The following is a 25,789-nucleotide window of genomic DNA, read 5'->3' as shown; positions in this document are numbered from 1 at the left end:
ATCCAAGGAGCTAATAAGAACAAGCTTCCAGGGACCGTAGTCTAACTGAGTTCGCGGCCCGCGATAGCTTTACATGGACCTGCATTCAGACTATGCCCTGACGCTCGCTGTCCGTGCAGCTGTCCTTTTTGTTCAAGAGAGATGGTGGGTTCCAGTGCACTGAGAGAAAGTTTCACTGGTTGCTCTCATTTCTTTAACCGGTAACGCGGACGATAAGGTTTGGAGCCATGGAGACGCCTACGTCTTGCATCAATTTCTCAGAAGATCAGGAGTAATGACAACTGCGCGAAACAGAAGGGTCTTCAGCCAATACCGTGACGTGAGCGAGTCAGAGCAGTCAATTGGACCACAGAAGCAAAGACTCTGGTGTTATTGATGGATCGCCGTTACCCAACTTCCGGCAACTTACGCCGCGCGGTGGCAGCAGCACTCTGCAGTGCATAGCGATCCAGCGTACAGAGTACCACACAACTGATCAGTGATCCCCTGCTTATTCCTTGCCGATACTTGCGAGAGGGTGTCCACACATCAGAAGTAGATATCGCTGTTTACAACCATGCTGAACAATGCTTGGGTGACTGGGACATATCTCTGAGCTAGTGTAATCTACCTTAGTCGACGAGGGTTGAGGTATGTATATATATATATTTATTAGTTGACAGGACAGAATCGTGTTACTTTGGCAAACCCCGATCTCAGTCAAGAGGACTAGCACCAAGCAGACACTCTCTGAAGAAGACCATAGCGTTGGAGGGGTCCACAGGTCTAGTCGTTGACTTCCGTAACCTGGGGCCTGGTCAGTGATAACGGTGGGAACAGCAAAATTGAGCATGGCATGACTCCGTGAGCCTGATCACGACAACTCGTATAAACAAAGTTTCTTTGGCTTATAATCAGCAAATTAGTGACTGAAAATCTATGGTGCTAGCCTCTATCCATGTCAGTCTGAATTCGCATTTAAAACCATGGCGTGTCCTTGAGGCTATCAACCCACCCTCTGAGCCTGTCATCCTCACATCAACTACTCAGCCAGCCCAAGCAACCGCATACCAGAGCAATTCGACCCAAATTCATCACTCGTAGGTCACTTAGTTTGGACAATCACTCGAAAAGAACGTTATGTTAACTAGAAGATAGAAGATGAAGTTGTCTCTTATCCTCACCGGACTTTACGCAGCCGGTACCGTCACGGCCATCACCAAGAGCTGCCAACCTTTCACCTTTTCGTCCGAGGGAACTGCCTGCACAGATGATTATGGCTCTTGCACCATGGGAAGATGCAAGGATAAGTTCCTGTGGCTTAGGTGTACTTGCCCAGACGACTACCCTCACGTCCACTGCGGTGCGAAGTGTGGCTAAACCGGATCATGAGAGAGGCTCCTCGAAGCTTGGTTGTTGAAATTAAAGGGCGCATGACAGAAGTGATGGTTAGGGAGGAAATGTGACCTCACAGAGAGTGCGCATCATAGTCTTAATGTTGGAAACAGCACTTAGACTTGGAGTCTATACTATATCATCGACACATGACCGAGCCTGCAGCTCATTACATGTTCGTCATTGAAAGATTACAGAGATTTTCAAGCCTTTGTTCTTTGTTCCTCGACCGGCTTCCTGTCCTCGTTTTCACGGGCATTCTTTAACTTGGCATCGTCAGGTCTGCTCAGTTCTACTTGGGGCATCAAGAAGAACGCCACGAAGAATGCGACAGCCGCAAGGCCTGCCATGACCAAGAAGATAATGCGGAACGCCTTCCTGTAGCCGGGCAAGATTGCAGCCCTTAGGCTCTGTGCCTCGGCTTGAGGCAGGTTGGACAGCACTTGCTGAGGGTTTGCGAGCAGCTTCCGGGACTCGTCGTCTCCCAAGCCAAGGCTCGCTATGTTGCTTGCGAGGCTATTGTTGCTGCCATCTCGATGTTAGCTTTTGTGGAGGAACATGTGGGCATGGGAATTGAAAGGGTGGACTAACATGATGGTCCCAGAAATGGCGAGTCCGATAGTGCTGCCAAGATTCCGTATGAAACTACGCAAGTTGTCAGTTCCTTATGATTCCCATACAGGTGCGGTGAGTAAGAATGAGGATTCGTGAAGGTAACTCACTTCCTGAATGATGTGACCACAGCCATATCTTTTCTGCTCACACCGGCCTGGATCGCGATCAATGCCCTGAGATGTGTCAGCTAGATTGACCTTAGCAACGCGGCATCGAACTCTCTGCATCACTAACGGCTGTAATGTGTTGCCAACACCGGCACCAACTAGTAGCGAGTATCCGACTTGCTCCCCCACGCTTGAGTTCTCATCGAGCGTTGACATCAAACCGATGCCGACGGCCCACATGACCCAACCCAGCAGGATGCATTCTCGGTAGCGCCCGACTTTGTGTACCACAAGGCCTGCCAAAGTACTGAAAAGCGTTTGTGTCAAAGTGACTGGAAGAAGCATGGCGCCGGATTTTGTTGCCGAGTACCCGTAGGCTAGTTGATAGAAGGCCGGGATGTAGTAGACCTGGACGACGAAGTTCCATCCGTTGATGGCCATGGTGATACATGCGCCATTAACAATCTTCGACTTGAAGATGTGTACTAGAACGCCTGCTGAGTTTCTTTTTCGTTACAAGCATCGTTCGGGCCAACTTACGGGGAACGAGAGGAAACCTGGCTCCTTTCCATTGCCAAAAGATGAAGCTGACACATACGAAGAATCCTACTATGAGGGTGGCAATGACGTGCGCTGAGTTCCAGGGATGATCACCTCCACCCCACGTCAAGCCGAGCATGAGGACAGTTGTTCCAGCCAAGGCAAGGAAGCTTCCAACGAAGTCTGCAGCCTTGAGTTTACTGACAATATGTGATGTAAGTAACAACGCTGAGTGATTGAGATTGCTCTCAGGTTCAAGACTAAAAGACACTCACAGTTTCCAGTTACCTTCCACCTTCCTGAGCGGCATGAAGAAGATGACGCAGACTGTGCAAAGAAGAGTGAGAGGCATGTTCAGACGAAAGATCCATCTCCACGAGTCCTTGGACTGGGAAGCAAGAGCTCCGCCAATGACGGGCCCGATACCGTTCGCAATGGCAACTACGGAGCCCTTCAATGATTGTCAGCAACTGCAGGGTAAGGCGAAAGTCATCGTCGCCCGTTTAGGCTTGATGTTGTCATTGGGTCTTGTGACCACACAGGTAGAGACACACTTACCAGAATGCCTTGGTACTTGCCCCTTTCCCTGAGCGGCACCACATCGCTCACAATCATTTGCGCGACGGTCATCAAGCCGCCGCCTCCTATACCCGTCCATGCTCGGAAGACGATAAGTTGGGTCCCAGTATTTGAGACCGAGCTGGCGAGGGAGCCGGTGAAGAATATCGCCAAGCCGATGAGTAGAATCAACTTCCGCGACCAGATGTCCGACAGGCGTCCATAGAGGAGCTGACCGACTGTGGATGTTCTGTTTGGAATCTCTTAGTTGCCTCACTATGTAAAGTACACGACCGTTTGTTAGTACTTACATAAAATAACCGCTGGCGATCCAAGCTGTCTGATTACTGGCATTGAGAGAGTTTCCAATGATATTAAGACTGGCTGCGAGTGTGGTCTGGTCCATAAGAGCAACCAGATCCACGCTGGCGCAGGCTAGGAAGATCTGAAAAGTATTGGTCAGTCGAGAAGTCGCATAGACGTATCTCAGATCTGATCAGTCGGCCAACTTACTGTGATGATGGTCCTGGGACGAACATAGTTTGTCTGTTCGTTGAACTCATGCGTGGGCTTCTCATCTTCAGAGACATTCGCAGACTTTGGACTGGTGCTTGCTACAGGCTGACCTGGAGCATCAGGAGCAGCTTCAGCGAGGATGCCACTCGTCTTGTCGTTCTGAGTGGCCATATTGAGGATAGAGCGTAAGTCTCGACTTACTCACGAGGAAGCGAAGAAATTGTGGCTGCGTCTGTCCAGCTCAAAAGACGCGAGCAACTAGGCGAGGAAGAAAGCCCCCGGCGTCGGTCGTTCGTAGGATCGGAGACCGAACCCTGGCCATTAGGGTAAATGGCGACATGCCCAAAGTCGCATCAGTGCGTTATCAAACACGAGCACCCTTGATATGTGTCTCTATACTGCCGAATGCCAAGTTGTGACTACTGCTTGTTTCCAAGACCATCGTGAAGGTAAGTGGTCCGGTGGAAACAAAACCCCTGCGCGGACATCTGACGATCTGACCCCGCCCGACAGGGATGGGCTTGGCAACGAGAACCCCTGTGGATTGGCTGGAATGCTCCCGCGAAACATGCTCAACTTGGGGAAACGAGCTCAAACCAACTCCCCCAGAACTTCGCAATTGAGCTCTCTTTATATATCGTCGAAGCACAACGGTTTTGGGTCCATTCATCACGGCACCTTTGAGCCGGATTGCGACTCTACTTGATGGTTTCTAGGAGTCTGCTGTTACGGTCCTGGAGGATGATCGGCACCATGTCGTTACGTATGCCCTTGCAGGACGCAGGAAGACGCTTGTCTCACAAGGTACTTTGATGACAGACATGCCCAGCGTCAGCAAACGTGAATAACCTTGATGACTCGTGTCGGTCGGCTTTCTTTAGTGTGGTGTTGACCAATGTCGACAGGGGCATCACATTAGTCCAGGCTCCGGAGGTTGTCGACATCTGTCACTCATTGGAGAATTGTCGGGGATGTGGGATGGAAACGAGCAGAAAAGATGCCAAAAAATCACTGACAGGCCAAGTTTCATGCAGCCTGATTTCATGGTTGCCCTCTAATAATGTCACAGCAGAGTTACATTGCCAGATGACGGTCCACTGACCGCGGGTATATGCGGTGTGTGAGAGCGGCCATGTCTGTGAGGATGGTCAACTGATGCCATCGAATCATAGCTTGAGCTGTATAGCTGAGTTATTTCTCTCTCCCCTAGACACCTCGGAAAGATGGGTAGTTCGAAAGCAATAGAGAATATAAAAGAGCACTCGCAGTCTCCGAAAACAACATCATCTGATAATCGGTACCATTCGATATCACCCTTCTTTGTTTCACAAGCCTTCTCAGTCCTCCAAAGTAGCACTGAATCGCAATGGCTCAACCTAATCACACCAACGTCTACACAGGACCAGATTCAGTCAGGAATTACTTCGACCCTGATGTTGCCCCGCCGTTGCCACTGGTCGAGGTACCCGAAGCCTTGAACCCCTATCGCCAACATGGCGTCCGCATATACGCCAAGATGATGTCGATGCATCCTGCGAACAACGTCAAGGCCATGCCAGCGCTTAATCTGCTTCAAAATGGGGTTGTTCCAGGAAAGACAGAGACCATCGTCGAGTACAGCTCTGGCTCGACAGTTATCTCCATGTCACTGGCTTCTCGAGTTTACTACGGTGTACCCGAAGTTCGAGCATTTCTCAGCAACAAGACAAGTCAGGCCAAGCTGAGATTGATGCAGTTCTTTGGTCTGGACATGTAAGACAATTTTCCTCCTCATGACTTCTTCAAAAACTCTCGGATAGCATAGCTGACCACTTACTGACCAGTACCCTCTTCGGAGGCCCTTCTCAACCTGAGCCTCTAGACCCACGAGGTGGTATTTGCGCCGCAAGAAACATGGGCAACGACAAGGGCACGGCACTCAACCCGAACCAATACGAAAATGACGATGTAGGTGAAGTTCGTGGTTCATCTATGGTGAGCAGGCGCTCACACAGTCTCGTAGAACTGGAAGTCCCACGTACGGTGGACTGGACCCCAAATCTTCAAGCAATTGCCTCAAATCTCTCTCATTTGCGCAGGAATGGGTACTTCTGGTAGGACCGATGCCAACTCCGTGTTTTCGTCAACGACTAACATACCAATAGGGACTCTCACCGGTCTTGGAACATACTTCAAGCAAGCTAAGCCGTCGGTATACAGGCTGGGTGTCTGCACCGCACCTGGTGACCGTGTTCCTGGCCCTCGTTCCTACGCTCTTCTTCAACCCGTCGAGTTTCCCTGGAGATCTGCAGTCGACCACGTCGAGCATGTCGGCTCTCAACAATCATATTCTCTCTCGTTGGACCTGTGCAGACAAGGTCTCATCGCCGGCCCGTCCTCTGGTTTCAACCTGCAAGGCCTTTACCAGTTCCTTGACAAGCGCATCGCGGCAGGCAGTATGAAAGAATTAGCCGACGAGTCTGGAGAGATACACTGTGTCTTTGTCTGCTGCGACTTGCCTTACCAGTACATCGACGAGTACTTTGCGAAATTGGGGCCTGAGCACTTCCCTGCAATCCACAACGAGGTATGCACAGTCGCACTCTTGATTCTCCCCAGTATCCTTACACAGAAGACTGACTTTGCTCTTAGAACCTCACAAAGGTTGACCTTCACCGCTATGATGAGGCATGGGAAAAGACTGCAACTGAAGTCTTCATGCAAATACCGTTCGCGAGCGTTATTCAGACCAACGATACCCATTTGCCGAGCACGCCACGCTACGTCGACACCAGCAGCGCTGCTCTTATCCCCCGTCTTCCAAACACCATCATCGTTGACCTAAGAGACCGCGAAGACTACCAGAAACACCACGTCGCAGGTTCTGAGAACATTCCAGTCGTCGAGTCCAGTGACTGGAAGCCGTTTTCGGACTCAAAGATTCTCGAAAAGCTATGGCTCGAGCTGGAGGCGACATTTGACTCGAACACAGACGTCGGCAAACAGCTGGAAGAACATCGACAAAAGCCTATCCTCGTTTTGTGCTACGACGGCGACAGCGCTAGGGTCGCCACCAGTGTCCTGCGTGCAAAGGGCTTCGAGGCCGACAGCGTTCGAGGAGGCTTCAATGCTTTGGAAGAGCTGGAGAGAACTACCACACCTACCTCGGCGGCTTGTTCTAAGGACATGCCCGTCACTTCGAGTGTTGAAGAGTTGGTTGGTCATTGCCAGCCGTATCTTCAGCTGGTGTGAGGGGGAGAGGCGTAGTAATGAATTACTATTACCTTGATGAAGATACGAAATGATGGTCATAAATACTTGCATGAACACAGATCGGAGGGTTCAATCGGGAAAAGGGCATTACTCTTGAGCATTAGCATTTTGATTCAAAACATCGAACCCCTGACCAAAACCAATCTGCTCTGATATGTGCCCAATGAACAGTGAAACTCGAGTCTCGCGATGTTCCCCCCACAATTGTTGTGCGCAATCCGTGAAGTTTCTTCTCCTTTTGTTCATCATTATCAGGACTACCGGTACGGTTCGCAAGAAGACAAGGCTTCCTAAGAAACAGTAACGGGCCAATCGTTGCAGTTTTGACTTGGTTCCTCGAATGGTCCGTAATGGACATCATTGCCTCGGTCGTTCTCTGCAAAAGGAATTGTGGGACTGTGGATACCTGAGGCAGTGGCTGGTGCCCCAGGCACCAGCTGCCTGATCCACCTCCTGGTTGATCCAGCCCACCGCAGCCACCTTCACCACAACATCACCAACCAACCGTCAATACCAGTCGTATTGCCTCATTGCTTGCCTCGTTGGTCCAGATGTGCAGTGTGTACTGCCCACAGGTTATGAGAGCCCATTTTGACTTTTTCCCCAGCTATTGAAGCTATTTAATTATTCCGTTGGATTCGCCTGTCGCGACTTCCTCCGTTTGTTTATTTGGACTGTCACGTCGTCAATACGTGAAGTCCACCCCCGACCCTTGATCCTCGCCACGCCAAAGCAAGGATCCCGACCTGTTGATCGACAAGGATTCCGTTAATCCATCGATCAACCGTACGATCAATCAACAACCTACAGATCATCACCATGTCCTACCAAGGGTCTTCCGATGGCGGAAGAGCCACTTGGTCCATCCCTCAGCTGAAGGGAGAGGAGAACTGGGATGACTGGATGGATATGCTGATGTTGACATTAGAATCATTGGATCTGTCCCACTACGTTGAATCTGACGTTGCTAGACCTCACGAAGATGAAGTCCCTACAGCTGCCCAGATCGACGCTGTGAAGAAGTGGAAGAACGACAGAATCCACGCCTTTGCCCTCATTCGATCGAGCATCAACCCCGTGGCTTCACGCCTTCGAGCAGACGGTTACGAGATGAAGACCCACGACCCATACGCACTAATGGCCCGCTTACGTGCCATTATTCCCAAGATTTCCGAGGATGCCATCGTTGAACTGGTTCGCGAGCTCTGTGGTATCAAGAGGAAGTTCTTTACGGATGGATATAAGTACCTCGAGCGAGGCCTATATCTCTTGCGCCGGCTAGACGAGCTGGCCCCCTTATGGTCTAAGAAGGGAATGTACATTCTACTTATCGGCTGCCAGGATGAGTATCCTGCGATGTTCGACAAGTATGTGGAGGATTCTAGCAAGACGTTGGAAGACTTCACTCGCGACTACACCTTCAAGTGTAATTCGGCCAAGGCTGCTGCCAACGCAGCTGCTAAAGGGTATATTGCCCTGCCGAATACCAAAAATACTACCAACAAGTACAAGGGCAAGGAGGATCGTAGCGATCAGCCCTACTGCAAGCACTGCGAAGCTCGGCACCCGCAGCCCTGCTTCGTCGCCCATCCGGAATTGATGCCCAAGGAATTCAAGTTCCGCCCGCAGTTTCAGAAGAGGGCAGATGCCCATACCTGTACAGACAAATGCAGAGAGTCTAATGGCGAGGCTGCGGTGGTAAAGGCCACAACTAACAGCCTTCATCAACCGTCCATTGGGCACACCACCCTGCCCGTGCCGCCTGCGCCTGCCCACAACCTGCGCCCACTGCTGGCAGCTGCTGGTTCCGTCGTTAACAAGAACGACGTGATCCTGGATTCCGGATGCAGTGTCAGTACCTTTAACGACCTGTCGTGGTTTACTTCCTTCACAGAGGCGCAGATGCCGCCCATGGAAGTCGCCAACGGTCAACTGGCAGCCCCGTTGGGCTATGGAGACGTCTACCTGCCTGCTGTTGACCCTGACGACAGTGGGAAGGTTGTGGACTGGACTATCCAGCAGGTCCAGTACTGCCCTGAATGTCCAGTCAACCTGCTCAGTTACGGCAGCCTTCGAACACAAGGATACCGTACCGATGATTACAACAACATAATCACGTTGAATGGGATCAACATGGCCAAAGTGGATTGGCGTAGCAACGTCGCTGTATTCACCACCCACAAGACGGAAGGTCCACAACTTGACACCGCTGTCAGCCTTGCTGCAGTCACCAAGACGCAGAAGGTCACGTTTAAACTGATGCATCAACGCCTTGCCCATGCTAGCAAAGATCGAGTGATCCAGGCCTGCCGCCGCGTCGGCATTACATTCAACCGTCAGGAAGTTGAGGACTTCCACTGTGAGGCCTGCCACCTGGGCAAGTCGCAGCAGCTCATTAGCAGAGCAACCCCGGCCCGCGAGGCCCAGCCTGGCCACCTTATCCACATGGATCTGGCGGAAGTCACCCCGCTGTCGATCCACAAGTCCAAGTACTGCCTACACATGATCGACGCCCGTACTGGATTCCATTGGGGATACTTTCTGAAGGACAAGAAGGCTGTGACCGTATGCGAGAAGGTCAAAGGGTTCATCCAGTTCTTCAAGACCCAGACCAACGGCCTGACCATCAAGGCCTTCCTCATCGACAACGGCACAGAGCTATACAACACTATTACGAAGGAAGTCTCCCAGGAACTCGGTATAGCTGTCAAGCTAACCGTTGCCTACACCCCATCGATGAACGGCAAGAGTGAACGAGCTGGCAAGTCCTTTATGGAAGCAGCCCGGACTAACCTGATTGATGCTGGCCTGCCGGAAATGCTATGGGACTACGCCATCAACACCATGATTACTGTGCAGAATTTGCTGCCTAAGAAGACCAACCCAGGCCAGCAGAGCCCCCACGAGATGTTGGCCAAGGACTTGGGACTTGACAAGCAGGCCCAGATCCCCCACATCCACCACCTTCGGACCTTTGGCTGTGTTGCCTACCTTCACAAGAAGAGCACTCTTCAGCCAGGCCGGGCAGCGAAGATGTCTGCCCGCGCAGTCAAGGGTTACCTAGTTGGGTATGAATCCCTCCATGGTCACATTTTCAACGTCTGGGTGCCTCAACACCACAAGGTCTACCGCTGTCGCGACGTACGATTCAATGAAGGACAGCAGCAGAAGGCTGATGACGAATATGACGATCCCACTGTTGAGCACGACGCAATTCTCATCGATCCAGACGTCGAGGCGGACCTTACTGCTTACGAAGGTCCCCTCCACCCGTACAATGATAACACTGCTGCTGACCAGCAGTCTGTTGACGACCCCTGTGATGGGGATGATGCTGACGCGGCCAGCAAGGAGCACAATAAGGTGACGAAGTCCTTGCTGTCGCCACCTCCTGAAGACACTGTTGTGGTCAAAACAGATGCCCTGGAATGGCAAGATGACGATGACGTCGCCCTGATTCCTACCCACCAGGACCAACGCGACAACTCTGACAGCGAGAGTAACTACGACGAGGCCCTAGAATCACAGCTCCAGCAGGATATTGACGAGGCTACCCAAATGGTTGAAGCTGAAGATCACGACCTCCAGCCTGCCCAGCCTCCTACTGTCAGGAGGAGACCCAGTAAGGATTACGGCCCGCCGTCACGGACCTCTGCCCGCGTTGTCAACAAGGGTATGGCATCTATTCCAACTACTGTCAACAAGGCTTACGTGAGCCTCGACCTCATTGATAGTCAACACCAACAGCCAGCTGCAGTGATCACTACCAGCACTGCTGCTGCCGTCACCGATCCACACATTCCACGTACGTTCAAGCAAGCAAGAGATAGTCCTGAGTGGGACAAGTGGAAGCCTGCCTTCGAGAAACAAGTGAAGGCACTGGAGGATGCCGGAGCGTACGTTCTGGTAGACCTGCCAGACGGCCAGAAACTTCTGCCCGGCCAATGGATCTGCGATATCAAAGATGACGGCATTCGCACCCGATACCGCGCCCGCTGGGTGGTCTGCGGGAACAGGGCAGTGGAAGACTGGCCTGCAGAGGAGTTGTACGCTGCAGCCGCTGCAGCTGCTTCCATCCGTGTGTTCTTTGCTGTGGTTACAGCTAAAGAATACATCGCTGAACTGTTCGATTACGACACTGCCTTCCTGGCAGCGCTGATTCCAGACGACGTCAAGGTATACGTCCAGCAACCCCATGGATTTCGGAAGGGCAGCAAGGTCTGCCTGCTCCGCCGCGCCCTATATGGCCACCCGAAATCACCAGTGTGGTGGTTCGAGAAGATAACTGGCCACATGACTGATCTAGGCTTTACCCCTGTTGAGGGCGAGGTCTGCCTATTCCGCCACAAGACCCTTGATTGCCTAGTTCTGATGTATGTGGATGACAACGTGATCGCTGCGAAAGATCGCGCCACTATTCAGAAGGTCAAGGATATCTTAAAGACCTTTGTGAAAATGAAGGAGCTGGGCGACGTCAAGAAGTTCTTAGGCTATGAAGTCCGCCGTGTTGACAAGAGACTCTACCTTACCCAAGCTGCCTTCTGCCGGAAGATCATCGTCAAATTCGGCTACGCTGACCTTCACCCTGTCAAGACCCCTATGGATCCCCATGCCAAGTGGCCTGTTGACTACGATCCTGTTGATGAGGACCGCCGGAAGCTGTACCTCCAGATGACTGGTTCAGTTAACTTCCTTGCTACTGGAACCCGCGCGGATATCGCGTATACAGTCAGCAGACTCTGTGAGGTTAACAAGGGCCCTGGAGATCACCACTTCGCCGCTGTGAAGCACTTGTTCCGGTACTTGATTGGTACCAGCGATGTGGGTATCTGCTTTGATGGCAACTTGCCTGTTGATGAGCTTGGCCTACACGCAGCTGCCGATGCTGCCTTTGCGGACGATATACTCACGAGAGTTAGTACAGGAGGTTACGTTATATTCCTGGCTGGTGCCCCGGTCCTGTGGAAGACGAAGAAGCAGACCTACGTCACCACAAGTTCTACAGAGGCAGAATTCATCAACCTTACGCCTGCTGGACTGTCCCTTAACTGGATTGCAAAGCTGCTCCAGTTGCTGGGTTACGAGCAGCCTCGTCCACTGCTGCTGCTGACAGACAGCAAGAATGCCATGACTAACGTCCTGAATCCACTAAACCAGGCCCGAACCCGCAATATTGACCTGAGATACAAGTGGATTATTGACCAAGTCAAGAAGAATAACTTCGAGTTACGCCTTATACGAACCCACGAGATGGCGGCCGATGGCCTCACGAAGGCACTTACCTACGACAAGCACAAGGCCTTCCTTCAGCTCCTTGGCCTCGTCCAGGCACCTAACCTACGCAATTGACACCATGATACTTTCACCACTAGCCATCGCGGATGGTGAACATGGACGGAAGGGATAGATGGACTGTTCAGGGGCGGTATGGGAATGGATTACTAGAAGGATGGGTTATGCGGAGGACGTCGGAGGGATTGCCAGACCACGGCCGGAAGCGGAACAACTCCTTCCGATGCCGGATTTTGATTTGAATCGTCAAACTCCTCGGACTTGATCAATTCAGCCCAGGGACAGTTGATCCCATTATTGTATGATAGATATCACTTGCGGTGGCTGGCCTTGGTGGCCTGAGGGGCGGTGTGGGACTGTGGATACCTGAGGCAGTGGCTGGTGCCCCAGGCACCAGCTGCCTGATCCACCTCCTGGTTGATCCAGCCCACCGCAGCCACCTTCACCACAACATCACCAACCAACCGTCAATACCAGTCGTATTGCCTCATTGCTTGCCTCGTTGGTCCAGATGTGCAGTGTGTACTGCCCACAGGAATGCTATGTTGGATTCGAAAGATCACATCCTGGAGTAAAATTAGAATGAAGCTTCCAATACACGCTGAATGTGACACTCACTGGGTTGTAAATGAAAGGCCGGCCAAATGTGATCAAATCCAACTTGCCATCCCTGACTAGACGATCTGCTTCGTCGACCGTATAATCGTAGTTGGCCATAAGCTTCGAAGGACTATTAGGAAACTTGACTAAAGGTCCGAAGTCCATGACCGGACCATAACCCAAGGGTAGAGGGAAATCACCCGGCCTCGTAGTGTTCCCGAAGAAGTCTCCTGTTCCTCTTCTATGGCTTGCGCCGCGTCGAGAAAGGTTGATGATGCCAACCCGCCTTTTGACAAGCTCTCTGATGAGGTATGTGTAGACATCCTTCATTTCTTCATAAGTGACCACAGAGTCGTTTGTCTGGTCGGTGGGACAGATTTTGATACATACCAACTCGGGACCGAAAAACTTCGGCCAAAGCATCGGACACCTCCAGAATGAATCGGCACCGGTTCTCAACCGAGCCACCATACGAATCGGTGCGGATGTTCGCGCGTCTTTAGACATGTCAGAGTCGAATTTGATGGCAATGAAAAGCAGTGATAATGTGCACTCACTAGTTGAGAAATTGTTGAGGGAGATATCCGCTGCGTCCGTGTCAGTGACCAGCACCATATCCAATGACTATGCCGGCGCTTACCCCTGAGCTAAAAGCTCGATACCATCGAAACCTGCCTTTCTAGCGAGAACGGCAGAACGTCTATACATGTTGACAAAATCTCGCGGATCTTCTATTTCGGTGATGTTATGAGTATGTCCCTGAAACGTGTTAGCATATGTCAATGGCACCTGCTAGAATATCGTAAAGCTCATACCGGAGTGCCAGGAAGATCACGGTATTTCCCCCCCTGGGCTGGAATCTTGGAGGGTGCAACGACCGGATGATTCTTTTCTTGCATGATTGGAATCTGGTCATTTTGGCAGCGGCCTAAACAGTTCAAGGTTAGAAGCTTCGAGTCCCTACGACTCATACGGGCTTACTCACCAAGATGCCATGGCTGAAAGTAAATCTTCCCACCCTGGGCGTGTACAGCCGCCGTGACCTTCTCCCATGCTTGTGCATGATCCTCAGTGATCATGAGAGGTGCCCACTTCCAATCACAGCCTTGGCAGTCAACGAAAGTGCCTTCTGCGATGATAAGTCCTGCGCCGTCTTTCGCTCGTTCTGAATAGTGCCGAATTTGTTCATTTCCGGGCTTGCAATTATTTACGCATCGATTGCGTGTCATTGAGCCTATGACCACCCGATTAGATAGGCTGAGTTGGTTACCGATAACAACGGGCTGAAGAAGACTTGACATGCTTGCGTCTGCGGAGCTTAGAAGAAGAAAACGGGCGTTGATTGAGGTGAGTTACTGGCTAAGATTTTACGACAATCGTTGGAATTTAGCAAGGACCAGATTGGACTTCGTGCTTATATCAATGAAGTAGCCTTAATGGAGCGGAACTTCGAGACAAGTGCGCATCATGCATGTACTTCACTGACCTGTGAGTTTGTTGAGTGAAAGGCGTCGGATCGGCGGCACGGCGCTAGTCAGATGAAGGGCGCAGGTCCTCAGATGACGATCACCCAGCTCGACAGGCCGCGCGACTGGGCATTGGAAAACTACGAGAAAGTAAGACTTCGATATCATCCTTCAAGATCAGCGGATACAAGCCCATCATTCGCAAGCGAAAAGGATCGCACCATCAAGGCCTCAATAATACTCATGTTTCCAGATGTGAATTAATCTGTAACAAAAGTCCCCTCCGTGCTACATTGATTGGAAGGCGTCATGCCGCGCGCAGTGATAGCCTCTTAAACCTAATGACCCCTAGAATCGGACAGTGTGGAGGAAACAAAGTAGCAGTAGCTACTCAATTGAATACTTCTACAACGTATCTGCTCTTCGTAGCCATACCGAAGGACTTCTGGACATCATCTGCTGCATCTGCCTTTTCCCCCGTACCATCGCCATCCTTATGTAGGGCGGGGGCAAGGACATCAAACACAGAGTCTGAGACCTTCTTTCCACCGCATACATAAACATTTGCTCCTGCTTTCCAAAGATTGGTGACTTCTTGCAGATGGTTCCGAAGTTGATCAGTGACATGCTTGCAGGACATATCCCCCTCGCGACTGAAGGCGCGGAAGACCCTGACAGCATTCTCAGTCTCGAAGGCATCGAACTCATCTCGATACATGTCATCGAGAAGTTGACCATGGCAGCCGAAGAATAGAAGTGCCGGCGCCAAGGTGGCACCTGATCGTAGTGAGATTGCACGCTCTTGTAAGAAGCCCCTGAAAGGGGCTAGACCAGCCCCGGCGGCAATCATGATAACTGGCGTTGTTGCTTGAGTCGTTGCGCTTGGAAGGCAGAAGTGAGGTGTTGACGGCAATGGTGAAACAAAGAGCACACTTCCCGGACAGAGCGAAGCCAAATAGTTCGACGCAAGACCCTTCTTCTCAACAGTGTAAGTGAGAGTGGCAGAGTTGGAGTGCCAAAGTGGTGAAGAGGAGAAGGGGTATGTTCGGGGACGCATCCGAGGTAGCATGATTAGGAACTCCGAAAGCGGGAGGTTGAGATCTGGGTAAGACTCCAGTACTTCAAGGACACTGAGACCCGTGTTGCGCGACTCCGAGCCAAGCAGGCGTTTTGACATGGCCTCTAAGACTCTGCGGGTCTCGTCTGAGACTGCTAGCTCACTCATAACCTGAATGTTTCCAGGAGTTGCGGTGCCTGTCAACTCGACATAGGATGCAAATAGGTCCCACGCCGTAATAGGGGTATTGCTTGGAACCGGAAGTGGGCGTCCAGATTCAGACTTAATGGTGAGGACAACGTCGCTGCTCAACCTGAAATATGACAGAATTCGGCGCACTAGCTGTGCATCATTCACCGGCAAGATTTGGACGTGGCCACCTGCTTCATAAACTGTCCCAGGTGGGAGCTCCAGCTCAAGGTGTCTTTTTGCTGGGCCCCCTCGGCCGATAATACTCGAATGTCCTTGACGGTGGCTGCAACAAAGCCACTGCGCGACAAAACTCGTGGAGTATCTTCGAGCGTGAGCTCCACACCAACATCCGACTTGGACCTGCTGGCTTTCATGGTGGCAGGGTCTCCCAAGAGTAGTGGCCACAAGTCGTTCGTCAGCCACTTCTCAACTTCGAAAAAGACATCGGTCGCTGCCGTGTCTGCGGCGCCCAGGGTGCACAGCCTCTGGCCTCCAGCTGTTTCCAACATTGAATCAAGCGACCTGGGAACCTTGAACAAGGTGGCTGGCCAATCTCTGTGACCTGTGATACTTGTCGTCAGTGCGTGTCTGAATGCGAAGCTACCAATGCATATCTTCAGGGACTTGCGGTAATCAGAACATACCACAACCAAAAACGGCAAATTTCAAATGCTGTAAGTCTCCGGGCTTGAGACCTTGAATCCAGGGCGCGAACTTGGCTGCGTTGCGAGACGGTAGACCATTATAGGAAGCAGCGACGATAATGACAGGCTGATCTTTCGGTAGACAATCAACTGCGTCGTTCATAGGCAATACTGTCGGGCTGTATCCCTTTGCCCCAGCATCAATGGCAATTTTCTGAGCCACTGCCTCGCAGGTGCCTGTATCTGAACCAAACAGAATGGTAATTGGGCGGAGTACCAAGGACTTGACTAATGTTGAACAGACCATCGACTTTGGGATAGGCTCTGGAACAGCCTTCGGACTTTTGAGAAAGTCTGTCGGGCGTTTGTCATTCCTCAAGCTGACACGAACTTTGAAGTCCGCGGGCTTGATGGTGAGCAGATGCTTCACCTTGAGCTTATAACCCGGGTCGCCTTTCGAAAGATCAAAGTTGCGTAAAATCATTGAGATGGCCTATAACGGCAGTAAGCATTGAAAGCATGAGGGTTGACACAGAAATAATTGGGCTACGCACAAGTTGGGCTTCCTGCCAGGCGAACGCTCGGCCAATGCAACCACGCATACCGTTCCCGAAGGGTTTCCAAGCGTTTGGAGGAATGTCCTCGAGGTTTGTCATCCTATCAGGCCTAAAACTTTCTGCATCGGAACCCCAAACTTTGGGATCACGGTGCAGTGTGTGCAGGAGAACACACAAAGCCTCACCGGGCTTAACAAGATACTTTTTGCCAATGATCTCGTCCCTGAATGGGGTAACATAGTAGCCCGGCGCAGTAGGCATAAGCCGCAATGTCTCTCGGAAAACGGAGTCCAGAAAGGGGAGTCGCTGTAGATGGTGTACGTTGATTGGGCCATCACCGACCACTCTGTCCACCTCCTCTCGTGCCTTCTTCAACTCTTCGGGATGCTCTACTAAGTAGTAGATGGCGAAAGTTAGAAGACAAGAAGTAGTCTCGTGACCGGCGACAAGAAAAGTGATGATGTTGTGCACGATTGCCTCTTCGCTTAGAGAGTCACCAGTGTCCGGGTCTTTGCCGTTGAGCATAGCATCGAGGAGGTCATTGGGCATCTTTTTGCCGTTGGCTTGACGTCTTTGAGCAATAATTTCGCGACAAGTAGCCTGCATCTGCTCAATGTTATTCCGGAACTTGGACATCGCTCTGGGCCGAAGGAGACTGAAAACGTCGGGGAGAACAGCTTGCAGATCCGCTTCAGCGAGGACTTCCACCATGCTCTCCACCAACGGATGAGCTTTCTTGTCGAGATAGAAGCTATTGAAGCGATAATCCATCGCACAAATAGAAATGGTGTCCAACGTCAGGCGGGTAAAGTCATCAGCCACCTCAATAGGCGCAGAATAACAGTGTCGGGCCCTATTGCTTGTTAGTTAGATATTCAGGAGCTGTCCGGACGCCGCATGATGATTTCCTCACCATTTGAGACATAGCTGCTCAGAAAGATCGTTCATATTATCAAACATGCTGCGGATCTTCAAGGGTCCAAATACTGGCATGAGGATGCGGTGTGACACACCCCAGGTATGATTGTTATGCTGCGCTGTGAAGAGTCCATCGCCGGCTGCTGCTCGCATAATCTCAACGCCGCTCGTGACGATTTTGCAAAATCTGCTCTCATCGCTGAGTTCATCAACGAGCTCGCGGCTTGAGACAGTTATCTCCCTCGTGCCGGCAAAGGTCAGAGAGAAAATGGGGCCTGGGACATCAGCATCGAAAACCTGCACACGTGTGTTAGATGAAAGAAATGCGAAACGCCAAGAGCTTACCGTATTTGCTGACAAGCCCAATAAGGGAGTCTAGAGGGCTGACGAGATCGATGTCCAAGATGTTGCCGAGGATGGGCAATGCTAAGACGTGTTCAACAATATGCCCCTTGATTCAGGTGAAAAAAAAAACGGTTGTTCCAGACAACATACGTTTTGGTACGGGGACAGGGACTGGAATACCAAGAGAAATCTTGGTTGGCTCGCCATCGATACTCATGTCCATGGTTCCGAATCGGAAGAATTTTGACCACTGAGCTTATGATTTGCGACAGATTGGCTCCTATAATGTCACGGCATGGGGAGGCTGGACGAACGCTTGACTTGAGATGGTCTTAAGACAAAATGTCTCCAGTACCCGTGATTCGAGAAGAAATTTAAGAAAAATGCAGAAACTTTGCACAAAGACTTCAGTGACAGCTTCGTCAGGGGACGCGCAGGCTGGCTTTGAAAGCTATGTTCCGATGGAACTCAGTGTGCCGATTATCGGTCTCTCTAGGTGCAATTATTGCATTGCGCGAAACATTTCTCATGATTGATGCAAAACAAAGTTTTTGATGAAGGACCAGATGGACAGTAGACCCCATCGACTTCGGCAGTTGCAACTGTTGATGGTTTCTTTAGACCCACGAGGGATTTTCGCCAAGGACATTGAGACCTCCAAGCTTTCCGGTGTCGAAGGATACACGCGACTTTGACAAAACTAGGTACTTACAACATCCGCTGCGAGAAGATGCCATCAGAAGGGTTGTTTTCCTGAACAGGGCTTTGAGCCGTGGCCAGATATCACGACAAGTCAAGCCGTGAGTCACCTTGAGGAGAGAACGCATGTCGTAGCTCGTACAGCACCAGGCTCCACTGGCAGTCAGTGTTACGATAGGTCATGTCAATGGTAATAAAGCCACTAAAGTCAAGGTGAGGTATCTCTCAAGACAACTTTCTCATGTGAAAGGTATTTCTTTATTCCAGCAGAATAACTGTTTACAACGAGGAGGCCTCCGAATACACAAAAGAAGACCTGCAAGGGCTACCTCATGGAGGACTGCTGTCAAAGCTCCAAAGACGTTGGAGATTAATACCGCATTGCATAACTTATACGCACAACTGCCTTGCCTTTTACCCCAGACAGGAAAGCCGACAAGGAGTTGACCGGCGAATGGGGATCATGCTAAAGTCAGAAAAGCTTACTGCTCCCCATAAATAAGTAGTGGCAAGCGCCCGTCCCCCAAATCCCCAACTGACTAGACCGCCAAGACAAATCCCTCATACATAACTTGCCCAGATGCCCCCGTTGTACTTGTGTGAAGTCTCAAGAGCTCGCGATACCTTCCCTCGAACAATTATGTTTGAGCAGCTCATTTATGAGCAACCGCACTATGCCAAACAAGTCTCGCCTTGCGGGCGCACTCCGTAGGTAGCATGCGGCACTGGTGTCAGAAATCGCTCACGCGACATACACAATCACGGCAACACGGCCACGAAGGAAAAGAGGTCAGTATTGGGAAGAGAAACCGAGAAATCTGAGGATATGGCGCTTAGGGATTGCACGTGGCCCCAGGTGACCGACTTCGTGTGTCCGATGAGGATGGATCCTGTGCCCTTTCGCTCGCTCCTGCGGGTACCGAGTATCGTGTATCGTCGAGCAGTGCCGCGTTCCACTCCTTCGACCATATTTTAAGCGTCTGGCAGGCGGGCTCACGATAATTATAAAAGGCTCTCTGTGTCCCTGATGGCAGTATGCAGCCGACACTCTGATCACCTGTCTCGTCCTAATCGATCCTGCCTTTCGACACATCCCCTCTCTTCCAAACATACATTACCTACTCTCTACCTTCTTCGGTGGGCAAACAGAATATTCTGGGGCAAGAGATGGGTGATATCCAAAGTGTTGTTGTCTCGATCTCAGCTGTCTCTGAGATTCTGGAATGCAAGCGTACTTTTTCAAGTCTCTCGACTAGCAATACCACATCATCTCTCGCCACCACCAAGACACGTCGACCTCCACGTGTAACAAGCACTGAGAAGGTCCGCGAGCTAGTGCGACTGGCAATAACAAGACTCCGAGTTCTTATGAGCGAGAGGAAGGGTACGCGCAGGCCGATCTCAGAGAAGGGCCTGTTCTCCTACAACTATGTCGAGCCCTTTTTCAACTGGTGGGGCGCAAACTACCGTGTTCTCACCACACAATGTCTCGGCCGAGTTGAAGCCTCCGATGCTCTGGATTCAGTGACGAAGCTTGTTAACGGGGCTTCTCACAACTATGCTGGCTTTTATAAGGCTACTGCTGAGGCTGAAGAGTTGTAGCAACTGTGCTTGGAAGCACTGCCGGTGTCTGACACCCAGGCTGTTCCCCTTCTCCGAGACGAAACACATCATGCAATCGCAGACTTCTTTGGAGCGGAATTTTGCTTCACCACCAGCACTGGGTATGGGTCTAACTACATCGCGCTGCCAGCGTTGATAGATTGCTGTACTGTGGTCATCATGGATGAGAACTGCCACAACTCGATGTTCACTGGCGTGTTTCTAGCTTCCTCGCCAAACCTGCGAAAGTTCAAACATAACAACATGGAGCATCTCGAGACTTTACTCAGCGGGTGTATCGATGAGTCTATCAACGTCATCGTGGCCATCGAAGGTCTTTACAGGTTTGTGAAAGCAGCTTTCGCGTGTCAAGGGTTTATCAGTTACTGATTTGAGCCATCACAGTATGGAAGCCGATGTGCCCCCCCCTAGATCTCATTCATCGGCTGAAGAAGGACTACAACTTCACTCTTTATTGCAACGAGGCGCACTCTTTCCTCTCTCTTGGAAAGACGGGCCGCGGATGTCTCGAATACTGGAACGACCACCACCCAGAGAGCCCGTTGCCCTGGGACCTAATCGACATTCGCACCGGTACACTCTCCAAAGCTGTCGGTGGTATTGGAGGTATTATCGTCGGCAAGTCCGTTTTCAAGGACATCATCAGAGAGCGCATCGATGGCCTTGACGAACAGGACAATGTCTCCTTGCCTAGCTCGACCATGGCTCAGACGTTATGGGTACTCGGTCAACCACATCGAATCAGCCGCAACCTCCAACGACTTGCCGAAATTGCGCGCTTCTGTCGCGAAGAGTTGGAACACTTTGGCATATTCGTTTATGGTGACGTCGGTACGCCAGTTCTACCGGTCTACACCGGCAGACCCAGCGTTTCTGCGAAGCTGTCTTACGCCCTGAGGTGCGACGGACTACTTGCGACACCAGTTTGCACTCCAGCAGTGCCATTTTGGGAGAGCAGAGTTCGTATCAACCTTTCGGCGGACTTTACAGACGAGGAGGTGAACAAACTTGTTCATGCTGTTGTTATCTGCGCTGCAGGAAGCGTGGGTATGGGGAGGATGAGAAAGATTTCTCGTTCCTTTTTCAAGACCGACACAGAAGTTCTCGCTGCGGATGAGGGCTGCAACGAGGCTTCGAAGGTCTTTGACTGGGTACGCAGCTTGGTCAAGATGGATGCTGCCATGGGCCCGCACAGCGATCAGAAACAGCTTTTTGATGGTACTTGTGGTCCTCGGATCCTCGACATAGGTCATGGATCTCGTGCTCAGTATGGCATTGGAGCGGGCGGTGCCAGATGGATTTGTGGCACGTTTCCTCCACACCTTGTGGTTGAAGACCTGATTGCTCGTGCCACGGTTATGGAGGCCGCCTTGACCTATGCAGACGCTCCTATAGGGTTGGCTTCCACCATCGCAGCTCTTTCACGCCCTCTGATAGGACATACGAAGCATTTCATGCTGTTTGAACGAGGCGCGTCTCAGTTTGTTCGCGATGGTCTTGCAATGGCATCGAAGAAGGATGCCCCTACTCTGCTAGGATACGTTGACCTCTTTCAACTGGTCCAACAGGTCAGAAAGCTCTATCGGAGAAACGCAATATTGTGTCTTACGGTATACGTCCGCGTCGGAGAGGACTCGGCTCATCACCTGCTTTCTTCTATCCTAGAAGAGATTGCTGCCATCACAGGTCCGGAGTCGGTTATGAGCATCCTCCTCCATTGCACTTGGATCCAAGACAACTTATCGTTTCCCCTTCCTGTGAGAATATCCACGTCTTGGTTTGCGGCTCTTTCAATCGCATCTTTGGCCTACCAAGCAGGGTTTCTCACCGGACCACAGAGCTTAATTCGAGAGCTCCGATACACGAGCAGGGGCTACATGTTCACTACTTCCCCACCGCCATTCGTCATGGATATGTTGCGGAGTGCTCTTGAGTGGAATCTTTGAGTAGGGGCTCTGAAAGAGGCTTGCACATGCGCACTCTTGCCGCAAGATAGTAGGTAGGAAATTGCATCACTACTAGTATGCTACTCTTAATTCTGAAATCATCCATCTGTCTCTCGTGATTTCTTGCACCATATCCAGAGTCAATCAACTTACAGATTCATTCACCCATGGTATGTTGAGTTGGTTTCGGGAAAGCAACAAGCCCTTTTGTTGGAACAGCAAAGGCTGATAAGGAGTAATAGGCAGGTACCATGGGCTGGCTGGCACCTGCCCTGGGCGAAGTGGGACAACTGGCTTAGTCATCACGGCCGGATAAAGGTGGGACAACCACCCAGGCCGTCACTACCTACTTCGACCGACTCCTGCCTACAATGTAAGATAGAACAACAACAAGAAGAACAAGCAATAGGATCACCAACAGACGAGTGATAATTGCTACCACTATTTGTCGTATACGACCCCGTGAACCAACACCTTTGATATGAGTCCGTGAATCTTCTCAAAGAGTTCGAAAAACCACCTAGAGGCGAAAGGCCATTGCCACCCAAGAAAACTTATGGTCCAATCCCCCCAAAGCTCGAGTCAGGCCAATTTGAGAAGTTTACCTTAAATGATGTACAAATAACTTAGACATGATAGTCAAATTATTGAGCCAAACTATTGCTCAAGCCACACCCAGCTTGGTTCAATAAGGCAATCGCCACATAGAAGCTACATCTAGCCAAGTTCGATCTCCCAGGGCATTTCAGTGTGTGAGATTGGACTGAATTTTCTGAAGGCTGTCAGAGTTTCAGGTTCCCTTCATCAAGAAACCGGAGATCTGCGTTCCGCAGATTCTTTTCCAGACTTGAGTGAATCTTACATCGACTTCTTAACTTGAGTAGGCAAAAATATCTCCTGGAAAACTTCGGAAGGACTGTATTCAAACATGTCTGATCGTCAAGATGAGTTTGCTGCCTGTTTGCCAACGGAGGAAAGCACTTGGGCGATCAACTGTGGCAAACTGCTGCAGTTTCCGAGAAGAAAGCTTAGCAAAGCTTAGCAGAACGTGAGAAGCGTTGAGAGAATGGAAAACTTCGTCAAGAAATCTTTGAGTGCCACGGAAATTAACCAAACTGAGAATAAATCAGACCCTCCTTAGCTGCAACCTCATGATGATTCGCGACCACTCCATGATACTTCTTGTTCTGGACAAAAAAGTCTCGGCCGATCGCTTTGCCGGGGCTGTTTGCGTTGACAAATTCAGAACCCCTGATCCCAGGCATTCGCTAGAAAGGTAAAATGACACCAAGCGGGCGCGGTCCAAGTGGCGGGGTTCTAGGCGGGGACTACGGGGATTTCAAGGACTTAAACAAGGAGCTAAGAAGTGTTTAAAAGGATTGGGGCACTGGCATTGGATGAGGTTAATTGACTGACAGGGGGACAGCAACTCAGACTCGTTCATGGCATCGGCAACGCGTACGTGGAGGCTGGAACTCTGCCTGGCTTTACGGGAGTCAAATGACAGCAAAGCATGAGACGCATATCTGGCAGAACTCTGAGCTCGATTTGACAGGTCGACCCTTTTCTCTGGGATAATCTGAGGGTCACGGCTGTTGAAAGGAACATAGGCATCGTTCCAAGTGTTATGGGCTGTGGAAAAACGAGCGAGCAAGCGCTGTACGGATACATAAGCCTAGACAGCGTGCTAGCCAACGGAAATCTCAGACTCGCGAACCGACGGCGAATAGCGTATGGTTCCGAGCTTTGTTACGAATTAAGCATAACTACAATTAGAGCACATTCGGCAGCACTTCACTGCTACCTGCCGACAGGGCAGATCAAACGCCGAAGTCATCGTGAAGCAGAGCGTGGTCGGCAATCGGTTGGAGGATTCTCCATTGGGCTCCAAGGCGGGATCGCACTTCGATGATCGACGGCTTCCCGTCTTTTTTACCACCCCGTCGGGATCGTCGGGAGGCCATAACTCGCTATCGTTTACTGTCTGCGGAAACTTACGATCAAATCGGAGACCGCGTGGGATGCCCGCCCGCCAACTTGTCGCGCATCGACCTCTTCCAGACCACTGACGATCACCCGTTAAGCTCTGGGCCATGCAAGTTATGTCGGCCAGAGGGACCCTGTGAAGACTAGCGTGGTGTTTCTAGAATTGTCGGCCACCTGCCGCGTACGACTACTGTGTGCTCCGAGCGAAGAAGGTAAACGTTTCGCCCACTGGGCCTAAGTTTCCGCCTCGTTTACTCTAACCCCATCTTGTCTCCCCCACTCTCTTGGAAGAAATGTGCTGCGCGCAGCTCGTTGGTATGTGCAAGCCCTACCTGCCAATACCTTAATTCAGTTTCGTTTCCCATCTGTCGGCGGGAGTCATGCACGGTCGTCGGCCGGCATCCTGCCTGAGTCGCGAGCCTCCACGTCGTAGTCGTCACCCTATAGCTAACTGGGCTGGTCTATAATTAATATGGCCGTGCTTGTAGAAAAAGCTTAACCCCTCTCCCGCGGGCATTCGCTTTCTGGTTAGCCATGAGCAACTCCAAGGGCCTCATCCGAACTTGCTACTGGCAGACTGGCAACTCACGAACGACAACAGTCCGAGCGAGGCGTGATGGTGTATGCACCCGAGCGTTCCGTCGGCCTGCCCAACGTCCAGCTCCCTCGAGGCATACTGGAGGTGGAAACTTTCGTCGTCGCTTTCGTAGCTCGCAACAAGTGGCAAAATATGGTTACCGCCGATGGCATGCGGCCGAAATGGTAATGGCGTGGCCTACACGATGCCGAAGTTTGTCGGCCACGGCCACTCTGGTTGTGCATGATAGCGGCGAACGTACTCTGCCTAGTCGAAAGACTAAACGGGGAGATTGTGATGTGTCGGTCTCGGCATCAGTGGTTTAGAATCAGAACAGAAGTACATAAGGATGGTATATTTCCACCATCACCACATCACCAGTTTTTGAACAGCAGCCTCAATAACCAAGCTCATCTCACCAAAGACTCCCTCGCCTAAGACCATCTCCGCATCTCTTCCCATAACGTCTTCTACACTTTGTCTGAATCTATTCAGCTCACAACTTTATTTCAAAATGGTCGCCATCAAGAACCTCTTCATCGCCACCCTCGTCTCCAGCGTTATCGCTACACCACTCTTGAGCGGTCGCAATATTCCAGACGTTGATGTCGACTCAGTTGCTCCCATCGAGACCCGGGGTGAAGCTGCCAAGAATGTGAACGCTGCTGCCACATACGGCAATGGTGGATCATTTGGAAACGGCGGAGCATACAAGAACGGAAACGGTGGCGGTTTCAACTCTGGCAATGGCGGCGGTAACTGCGACTACTCTGAGAAGAACAGACTCGATCAAGAGATTCGAAACAGGGAGCGCATGAAGGACCGTCTCGACGACGAGATTCAGAGACGCCAGAACATGAAGGACCAGCTTGACCAGGAGATTCGCCGCAAGCAGAACGGCGGATGGTGAATGATGCTTTGACAA

The 25,789-nt window shown here is 51.1% G+C and overlaps 7 protein-coding genes across 7 annotated transcripts; 3 read left to right on the top strand and 4 right to left on the bottom strand.

The window, feature by feature from the left end:
* Positions 1 to 1,913: 1,913 nt before the first annotated feature.
* Positions 1,914 to 3,881, bottom strand: BDP81DRAFT_317909 (multidrug resistance protein fnx1; the record flags this gene model as incomplete). Its single annotated transcript, XM_060584306.1, has 8 exons — positions 1,914 to 2,019; positions 2,097 to 2,162; positions 2,224 to 2,581; positions 2,637 to 2,836; positions 2,912 to 3,087; positions 3,195 to 3,444; positions 3,506 to 3,639; positions 3,708 to 3,881. 8 exons carry the CDS (start codon positions 3,879 to 3,881, stop codon positions 1,914 to 1,916), a joined length of 1,464 nt encoding a protein of 487 aa, XP_060446460.1.
* Positions 3,882 to 5,076: 1,195 nt separating this feature from the next.
* BDP81DRAFT_316828 (cysteine synthase) lies at positions 5,077 to 6,941 on the top strand (the record flags this gene model as incomplete). Its single annotated transcript, XM_060584200.1, has 5 exons — positions 5,077 to 5,462; positions 5,534 to 5,657; positions 5,713 to 5,803; positions 5,855 to 6,276; positions 6,342 to 6,941. 5 exons carry the CDS (start codon positions 5,077 to 5,079, stop codon positions 6,939 to 6,941), a joined length of 1,623 nt encoding a protein of 540 aa, XP_060446459.1.
* Positions 6,942 to 12,738: 5,797 nt separating this feature from the next.
* BDP81DRAFT_426044 (uncharacterized protein) lies at positions 12,739 to 13,332 on the bottom strand. Its single transcript, XM_060590262.1, has one exon. It carries the CDS (start codon positions 13,323 to 13,325, stop codon positions 12,795 to 12,797), a length of 531 nt encoding a protein of 176 aa, XP_060446458.1. The 5' UTR covers positions 13,326 to 13,332; the 3' UTR covers positions 12,739 to 12,794.
* Positions 12,870 to 14,286, bottom strand: BDP81DRAFT_517708 (uncharacterized protein). Its single transcript, XM_060595917.1, has 5 exons — positions 13,840 to 14,286; positions 13,670 to 13,782; positions 13,495 to 13,613; positions 13,412 to 13,441; positions 12,870 to 13,308 (listed from the first exon to the last, which is right to left on the bottom strand). Coding segments are annotated over exons 1-5 (579 nt in total). The 5' UTR covers positions 14,156 to 14,286; the 3' UTR covers positions 12,870 to 13,307.
* A 425-nt stretch (positions 14,287 to 14,711) lies between these two features.
* Positions 14,712 to 18,256, bottom strand: BDP81DRAFT_460468 (cytochrome P450; the record flags this gene model as incomplete). Its single annotated transcript, XM_060593660.1, has 7 exons — positions 14,712 to 15,791; positions 15,833 to 16,131; positions 16,214 to 16,706; positions 16,768 to 17,623; positions 17,684 to 17,963; positions 18,034 to 18,114; positions 18,184 to 18,256. 7 exons carry the CDS (start codon positions 18,254 to 18,256, stop codon positions 14,712 to 14,714), a joined length of 3,162 nt encoding a protein of 1,053 aa, XP_060446456.1.
* Positions 18,257 to 19,826: 1,570 nt separating this feature from the next.
* Positions 19,827 to 22,405, top strand: BDP81DRAFT_480718 (aminotransferase class I and II). The gene is made up of 3 exons (XM_060594942.1): positions 19,827 to 20,268; positions 20,335 to 20,668; positions 20,740 to 22,405. The coding sequence occupies exons 1-3, from the start codon at positions 19,900 to 19,902 to the stop codon at positions 22,299 to 22,301; spliced, it is 2,265 nt and encodes a 754-aa protein (XP_060446455.1). The 5' UTR covers positions 19,827 to 19,899; the 3' UTR covers positions 22,302 to 22,405.
* Positions 22,406 to 25,378: 2,973 nt separating this feature from the next.
* BDP81DRAFT_448957 (uncharacterized protein) lies at positions 25,379 to 25,774 on the top strand (the record flags this gene model as incomplete). The annotated part of the gene is made up of 1 exon (XM_060592352.1): positions 25,379 to 25,774. One exon carries the CDS (start codon positions 25,379 to 25,381, stop codon positions 25,772 to 25,774), a length of 396 nt encoding a protein of 131 aa, XP_060446454.1.
* Positions 25,775 to 25,789: the final 15 nt, after the last annotated feature.

The sequence above is a fragment of the Colletotrichum phormii genome (assembly GCF_030913505.1).
Source record: "Colletotrichum phormii strain CBS 102054 chromosome Unknown BDP81scaffold_8, whole genome shotgun sequence".
NCBI lineage: Eukaryota > Fungi > Ascomycota > Sordariomycetes > Glomerellales > Glomerellaceae > Colletotrichum > Colletotrichum phormii.
Note: the sequence above shows the minus strand (reverse complement) of the source record. Positions and strands in the feature narration are given on the sequence as shown.

Coding starts and splice junctions, on each gene's coding strand:
- BDP81DRAFT_517708 (XM_060595917.1), bottom strand. CDS start 14,155: ATGTCAAGTCTTCTTCAGCCCGTTGTTATCGGTAACCAACTCAGCCTA. Junction 13,783..13,839: donor CTTTCAGCCATGGCATCTTG/GTGAGTAAGCCC, acceptor TGAACTGTTTAG/GCCGCTGCCAAAATGACCAG. Junction 13,614..13,669: donor GTGATCTTCCTGGCACTCCG/GTATGAGCTTTA, acceptor AACACGTTTCAG/GGACATACTCATAACATCAC.
- BDP81DRAFT_426044 (XM_060590262.1), bottom strand. CDS start 13,325: ATGGTGGCTCGGTTGAGAACCGGTGCCGATTCATTCTGGAGGTGTCCG.
- BDP81DRAFT_480718 (XM_060594942.1), top strand. CDS start 19,900: ATGGGTGATATCCAAAGTGTTGTTGTCTCGATCTCAGCTGTCTCTGAG. Junction 20,269..20,334: donor TGGATTCAGTGACGAAGCTT/GTTAACGGGGCT, acceptor GAAGAGTTGTAG/CAACTGTGCTTGGAAGCACT. Junction 20,669..20,739: donor CGTCATCGTGGCCATCGAAG/GTCTTTACAGGT, acceptor GAGCCATCACAG/TATGGAAGCCGATGTGCCCC.